The sequence below is a fragment of the Leiobunum rupestre genome, chromosome 5, assembly GCF_980474605.1.
Source record: "Leiobunum rupestre chromosome 5, qqLeiRupe1.1.hap1, whole genome shotgun sequence".
In the NCBI taxonomy this organism is placed as follows: Eukaryota; Metazoa; Arthropoda; class Arachnida; order Opiliones; family Sclerosomatidae; genus Leiobunum; species Leiobunum rupestre.
In genome coordinates, this window is record NC_143388.1 from 50,837,721 (window position 1) to 50,845,224 (window position 7,504).

General features: G+C 40.4%; 2 protein-coding genes across 2 annotated transcripts; both read right to left on the minus strand.

The window, feature by feature from the left end:
* Positions 1 to 936: 936 nt before the first annotated feature.
* Positions 937 to 1,707, minus strand: LOC149945236 (uncharacterized). Its single transcript, XM_090176447.1, has one exon. It carries the CDS (start codon positions 1,705 to 1,707, stop codon positions 937 to 939), a length of 771 nt encoding a protein of 256 aa, XP_090032573.1.
* Positions 1,708 to 3,737: 2,030 nt separating this feature from the next.
* LOC149945237 (uncharacterized) lies at positions 3,738 to 6,319 on the minus strand. The gene is made up of 3 exons (XM_090176449.1): positions 5,947 to 6,319; positions 5,672 to 5,769; positions 3,738 to 5,297 (listed from the first exon to the last, which is right to left on the minus strand). Exons 1-3 carry the CDS (start codon positions 6,317 to 6,319, stop codon positions 3,738 to 3,740), a joined length of 2,031 nt encoding a protein of 676 aa, XP_090032575.1.
* Between the last annotated feature and the right edge of the window lie 1,185 nt (positions 6,320 to 7,504).

Genomic DNA, 7,504 nt, shown 5'->3' on the forward strand with positions numbered 1-7,504 from the left:
TTATTTTGTTAATTCATTGTTTAAAGGGAAAGTGTCAATACAAGTATTTTTTATTAATTGAATTTCGTCACGATTCCAATTCACTGCCTACCTCATTTACTTCCTTTCCCCTTATTACCTGTCCGACCTCGCATCCCGCGTCGACCGACAGCACGGTAATAAACCCTACTACTGATGGTCGCACCTTAGACGCAAGCCACTCAACCCCGCAGAAGGTGCAGCACTGGGTGGACCATTTCAAACTTCGCACACAGCAGTGGGAGTAAGAGTGGATGCTGTAGCAACTCAAGCCGACACCCTACCTACTTGGGTAAGGAGTTGTTGTAACCCGTTTGTGCTTATTTTACTTATTTTATTTACTTTTTAGGTTCGCGCTCTAAATGGGATACTTATATTTTAGGTACTAATATCGACTGAAAAAATGTTAACCCTAACTTATTTTATTTTAAATTATTTTTAATTAATTCCACGAGCGCGGATCTTGCACTCCTTTCTTTTTCAGAGTCCAAGTCGTAACTGCACGAGAAATTGTTTTTAGTTTTTTCTCGTGATGACAAAAATATACAATTTCAAAAGTGATAAATAATTTTAACAAATCGCCATCCTCTTTTACAAATTCGCTCCTTATATAGGCATAGAGAGAGAGAAAGTTTGATATTTGAATTTTGACCGTTACTTATACACTGTTACAAAAGATATTTACGCGAACATTTTAATTTATACAATTTTATTAGATTATATATATATTTATCAAATAGTTTCGTTTTAGGTATTAATTTATATTTATTAAGGGAATTATTTAACTTTAGTAATTTTAATATTAGCTATTTTTAGAATTAGGAAAATAACAAATAAAAATAAACAAACATATATCGTGAGTTTTCACACTCCCGGCGAAAATACGTGAGTAGTTTCCTAAAACATACATTTATACATTTAAAAATCATTCGTGTATCTGTTAATTTCTAACGCGTAGAGGTGTTGGACTGGTCGCCTTATTACATTATTCTTTCCTAATTTGACTAAACAAGATCGAACCTTTCCATCTCGCCCTACTTCCTCTATAACCCCAAGCTTCCACACTTGTTTTGGAACTTTCTCTTCGTAGACGATCATGACATCACCTACTCTAATATTTGTTTTCCGCTTTTCTAATTGAATGTGGTGTGCCGTTCTTAACTCCAAGAGATATTCGACTCTCCATCTTTCCCACAGTCTTTTCATTAATGTTTCTCTGTATCGAACCCTCTTCGCTAATTCTTCTTGTGCATTTGGTAGTGTCGGGATCTTTAAATTTTGCGGTGGGAGAGTAGTCAATCTCTTTCCTGTAAAGAAGTGAGCGGGCGACAATGGCTCCGGCTCATTGGCGTCGTTATACAGGTACGTTATCGGCCTGGAATTTATAACCGCTTCGGTTTCTTGGAGTACCGTCTCCATTTCCGAGTACGTTAGGTAAGCTTTTCCTAAAGTTTTTCGAAGAATATTTTTGGTCGTTTTAACCATCCGTTCATAGTATCCACCTTGCCACGGGGCTCTTTCGACTATGAATTTCCACCTGATGTTTTTATTCGCGAAAAATTGCTCTACTTGTTTTTCGTCTATATTGTCCCACATTAAGTTTAAATCCTGTTTTGCTCGTTTAAATGTTTTTGCATTATCCGAATACACCACCGAAGGTATACCTCGCCTCGCAATCATACGCCTCATCGCCATAAGAAATTCGTGGGTTGTCAAGGTTGGAACTAGTTCCAAATGACAAGCGCGTGTAACGTTGCACGTGAAGAGACAAACGTACGCTTTTTCTTGTTTTTTTCCCGTTCCTTACGAAAAGAGGGCCCGCGTAGTCGACCCCTACAGCAGTGAAGGCGTCGGCTTCGGTTATCCTGTCGCTCGGTAGTAAACCGGTCGGGGCATCACATGGCTTAGCACTGTACCTCTTGCAGTGCTGACAATGCCGTACTACGTTTCGAGCTAACTGCCTCCCGGCGATAATCCAGTATCTTTCGCGGGACTGGCTAGCTTTTGCTTGAATACCGCAATGTTTAACTTCTTCGTGACTTCTCGTCATTAAATGTTTGGCTAATTCTTGAGTTTTATAATAATCGGGTGTTTATGTTCGTAGCTGAAACTACCTTCGTCTAGCCTACCGCCTAAACACGGAACTCCTTCGTCGTTCAATATGGGTTTCAAAGTGGCTATACTGGACTCCATCGGTAAATCTTTTATAGCGTTAATTTCTTGACCGTAGTCTTCATTTTGAATATCTTTAATCAGCTTAGTTTCGGCGTGAATAATTTCATCGGCGGTAATTTCTCCGCGTTCCGTTTCTTTCTTTCTAGTTTTGTTAGCGAAGCGATAAACATACGCTATCACTCGCAACGCCTTATTGAATTTTGAATATCTTTTCAAATCGACGATCTTTTGAATGCCGACTGAATCTTTGATTTGAACCGTCAATGCCAATTTTCTTTTTTCACTTTGAACTTCTTCCAGTTCGGCGATTTCTCTCACGTTTATTTTTTCGCTCGGCCAGTTTTCTTTCACTTTCTTCAACCAGGTGGGTCCTTCGAGCCACAGAAGATTTTCACGTAATTCTTTGGCTTTGATTCCAGTGATGGCAAATCGGCGGGATTCTCCGCGGCAGGGCATTGCATCCAGTTGGCCGGTTCGACCAACTGTCTTATCTCCGCTGCACGATTTTGAACGAAAGGCTTGTTTTCTTTCGGAGGATTATTTATCCAATAAATCACAATCTGCGAATCGGACCACATTTTGATATCCATATTTTCTTTTCGGTATGCCTCTCGCACTTTAGTCACCAGTCTCGGGAGAGATAGTCCTTTTGTGGGGCACACTCTCGTTTTTGAAGTAACAAAAGCGCCTTTGATTTGTTCATCGTCGGTCTCGTATCGTAAATAGACGACCACTGAAAAGGCCTTTAAACTAGCATCGGTGAAGCAGTGAAGCTCTCTTCCAACGATGTGTTTCGATTTTTCTTGATAAATACATCTTGGTATTTTTATTTCTTTAACTTCGCTTTATTCGTGACACCACGCCTGGAATTGTTGACTAATTTCTTCTGGGAGCGCGTCGTCCCATGATAGTCGCTTCTTTTCTTCTCTTAGATTTTCGTGATATTTCCAAAGTCGTTGAAACATCAATTTCGCCCTTATCGTGAAGGGACTTAAAATGCCAAGCGGATCGAAGATTTGCGCTAACATACTTAGTAGAAACCTTTTCGTATTTTGATTTGCTTCTATAACGATCAGCAACTTTGATAGATCTACCGATAATTCATCGGTGTTAGAATTCCAAATTAAGCCCAACACCTTTTGTTCTACAGATTCGGCTGATCCCTCAAACCTAACAACGGAGTCTTTTCCCGCTGAATTTTATTTCCATAAATTTCTGAGCTCAGACGAATTTGTTTGCCATTTTCGAAGGCGCATTTTTGCTTCTCCTATAATTTTTGAACAATTTTGTGACAACTGGTAAGCTCCTTGAACGTCATCTTTTCCCGCTAGCAAGTCATCTACGTAGAGCTGTTCGTTGAGAACGTCGTAGGTTTCTGGATCTTCATTTTTGTACTTCTCGAAATGCGTCTTTAGAGTGGCGGCTAATAGGTAAGGTGAAGCTGTCGCTCCGAATGGAACTCGCGTCATCTGCAAAACTTGGTGTTCGTTTTCTTTTATTTTTCCGTTCTCGTCCTCGACGGTCCATAGGAGGCGTACTGAATTTCAGTCTTCCGGCTCTAGGGCTACTTGTAGGAAGGCCTTTTCGATATCAGCTGTAACAGCAATACTGTGTCCACGGAATTTTAAATGGAGACTTAACACGGATGGGTTTTGATTTGGACCACTGGCCATACAGTCGTTTAGAGACGGTGAACCCTTTCCGCTGGCAGAACCGTCCAGAACCACCCTTAACTTAGTAGTGGGGCTTGATTGTTTTACTACCGCTTGATGAGGAATATAGTGCGTTCCCTCTGGAGAAACTTCTGGACTTTCGACCATCTCGACTATCCCTTCCGCCAACTGGCTCTCTATTACAGCTTTGTACTCTTTGTAGAGTTCTGGTTCTCTTTGGAATCTTTTAATCAGACCGTCCATCCTTCTCCTCGCTACATTCAGGTTGTCTGGAAGATTACTTTTCGCTGTATTCCAAGGAAATCGAACACTGCATCTTCCATTTTTATCGATTTTTATATATTTTTTAAACTTTTCGAGGATTTCATCCGCAGTGGGATCCTTTTCCGAGGCGTCGCAAATTCCCATTCCTTCCAGAGTCCAGAAGGATTCTAATGCCTTCGATATCATTTGCGCTTCGACACTGATTTTCGTGACACTTATGGAGTAGGTACCATTTACGCTCTTCCCAGTCTCCGCCGGTCCTTGAACCGCCCATCCTAAGTGTGTTTGTACGGCGACTAAAGTTTCGGATAATCGTCTTGTAATTCGCGTCGCGACGTCAAAATATCGGTCGGCACCGATGAGAAATCCTACGCTCGGATCATCTGGATTCCCTGACCTAGGTTTATCTGCTATTTGCATTGCATTTTTTATCATTAAATATTCTACATCCTTGCATTTAGACATTGTCACCGCCTCGCACAAATATGGTACTTCTATTGCTGTAATTTCTATGACCTCGCTCGGATACGAGACGTTTTCTAGAGTTAATTTTACTAGTCTTCTTACTTCGGTTTTTGGAATTTCATTTCCAAAACTAGTAATCTCAATAGGGCAGACTCCTATCAGAGGTAAGTTCAATCTTCTAGAGATATCTTCCTGTATAAAACTGGCTTGGCTACCTGGGTCAAGTAGACATCTAATTTCTTCCGCTTTTCCGCTATCTGGATGTCTCGCTAAAGCTCGGGCCGTTTGTAGTAAGACCGTTTGACCACAGGCTACCGAGTTATTTCCAACCTTTATTTTCTCGTCTTTAGGGACTTGTTGTTTTTCTTTCCAACTATTTTGAGAAGGCTTGGTCTTATTTGCTTCGTTTTCGGGACAAAGCGCCAAATTATGTTTCTTTTTACAAATTTTGCAGATTTTATACGGAGACGGGCAGTCATTTTGTTCGTGACCGAATCTGGTGCAAATGTAACAACGGTTAGCTTCATTTATAATGCGTTTCTTTTCATCTAAGGTGAAGTTTTTACAGTTGTAGGTGGGATGCGCGGTTGTTTTACAAAAAATGCAAAAAATGTTTTTGGGTGTTACGGTGGTGTTCGCGTTGAGCACGGACGCGCTAGATGCCCTCTGCTTCAGCCTAGGTCCAGAATCGCGTACGTTGGGCTAATGGGGTTGCCAGTCGTGCTTTCGCGATGTTTCGTATTGACGGCTTTGTTTTGGTTGCATATTTCCCATTAATTCGCATGTTTCCCTATATATTCCAGCTGTTTACGCAAAAACTCTATAAACGCATCTATGTCTAGATCACCAGCCATACCCCTTTCTTTTGTGTAATCGAGACGAAGCTCTCTCAGGAGACACGCTACTAGCTTCGGACACAAAAACGCCCCATTTTTTGCTGTATCATAGCCTAGCGATTTTAAGCTTCTAATATTTGTCTGACATTCATTATGAAAATTTCTTAAGGCGACCAAATCCCTCGAACTCAGTATTGGTTACAACTTATGTAGACGTTTTAAATGCTCTTGAGCAATTACTTCATCTCTGTCATCATTTAATTTTAAAATTTTTACCGCTTCATCGTAGTTTGCATCGGAAGGATGTAAACCAGAGATTATATCTAACGCTTCGCCTTCTAAATACGATTACAAGTAGAAAAATAATTGTACCTTTTTTAGGCTCTTTTTACTTTCTACCATTTATTCAAATTGACTCCAAAATTGCGTTACGTCACCGCTGAACTTTTTTATTATCAGGGTTGGTAATTTCGAGTCCGAGTTCGCTGCGTTTATTAAGTTTGTAATGTCAGCACTTGATACGGTTGAACAAACTGAGCTACTGTTGTCATCTGGGACCATTCCGGCTTCCCGTAGCTTTCTTTTTGCCTTCATCTTCAAACTCAGGATATCTTGTCTGTATTTTTCCACGGCCTCGCATTCCTTACTCAGATCGTCATCGTCGGCGTCCGTCAAGTCGTAGATCTGGGCGTCCAGCGGAATTAAGTTTTCTTCTTTTAGCGCTACAATGGCTAGTTGATCCTCCACTTCTCCTGCCCTTAAGTCGTTCGAATCAGCCATCAGCAGTGTAATCAGCGTATTCACCGCTGCGGTTATACTTCCTCTAACCGGTGCTCTCACCGCTTTTAATTTCTTTAACTGGTTGTTATTGGAGCTTGCTTCGGCCATGTTTTCAGCTTGATTAATTTTATGAATTTATTTTTACGATCGCGCTTGTAACGCGTCCTTTCTCTTATTTTCTTTTATTTGGGTACTGTTAGTTGAAGGTCCCGGGTTTCGGCACCATGTTGTATCCCGTTTGTGCTTATTTTACTTATTTTATTTACTTTTTAGGTTCGCGCTCTAAATGGGAGAGACATATATTTTAGGTACTAACATCGACTGAAAAAATGTTAACCCTAACTTATTTTATTTTAAATTATTTTTAATTAATTCCACGAGCGCGGATCTTGCACTCCTTTCTTTTTCAGAGTCCAAGTCGTAACTGCACGAGAAATCGTTTTTAGTTTTTTCTCGTGATGACAAAAATATACAATTTCAAAAGTTATAAAAAATTTTAACAAATCGCCAACCTCTTTAACAAATTCGCTCCTTATATAGGCATAGAGAGAGAGAAAGTTTGATATTTGAATTTTGACCGTTACTTATGCACTGTTACAAAAGATATTTACGCGAACATTTTAATTTATACAATTTTATTAGATTATATATATATATTTATCAAATAGTTTCGTTTTAGGTATTAATTTATATTTATTAAGGGAATTATTTAACTTTAGTAATTTTAATACTAGCTATTTTTAGAATTAGGAAAATAACAAATAAAAATAAACAAACATATATCGTGAGTTTTCACAGGAGTCAAACCCTTTGGAAAGAACTTCTAAATTAGAACGACGGGCACACAGCAGTCCAAGTAATCCGGCACAGCTGTAACCGGAGATGCCGGTGTTACCCCAAAAGACCGGGAAACAGGACCGCCGTGCCCTCATACGGAGGCCCGCCGCCCCACAGCAGGCTACCCAATCCGCCGAGGTGGCCATTTTGCACGGACCCTCTCCGTTAGCCTGAGCCGAAGCTCAGTATCCACCCCAAACCTGACCCGCCCTTATGGGTTACAAGAGCCGGACCCCGACTCCCCGGTTAAGCCACCAGTTATTGCACACTCCGACCCATTTAGGGCCGACCCAAAGTAACAAATAAGTGTGACACTTATCGGAGCAGTACGCGATGCTTGCAACACATGACCCGAAATAAAAAATAAGTGTGGCACTTATCGGAGGCCGTTCTAATATGACCAGAAGTAACAAATAAGTGTGATAAGAAGTAAAAAATAAGAGTGACACTGATCGA

What these genes read in the sequence shown, in the direction of transcription:
- LOC149945236 (XM_090176447.1), bottom strand. Translation starts at nt 1,707, where the DNA reads ATGAGGCGTATGATTGCGAGGCGAGGTATACCTTCGGTGGTGTATTCG.
- LOC149945237 (XM_090176449.1), bottom strand. Translation starts at nt 6,319, where the DNA reads ATGGCCGAAGCAAGCTCCAATAACAACCAGTTAAAGAAATTAAAAGCG. An exon ending in AGTTTGTTCAACCGTATCAA is followed by an intron (nt 5,770 to 5,946) that starts GTGCTGACATTA and finishes AATCGTATTTAG; the next exon opens with AAGGCGAAGCGTTAGATATA. An exon ending in TAAATGATGACAGAGATGAA is followed by an intron (nt 5,298 to 5,671) that starts GTAATTGCTCAA and finishes CAACCCCATTAG; the next exon opens with CCCAACGTACGCGATTCTGG.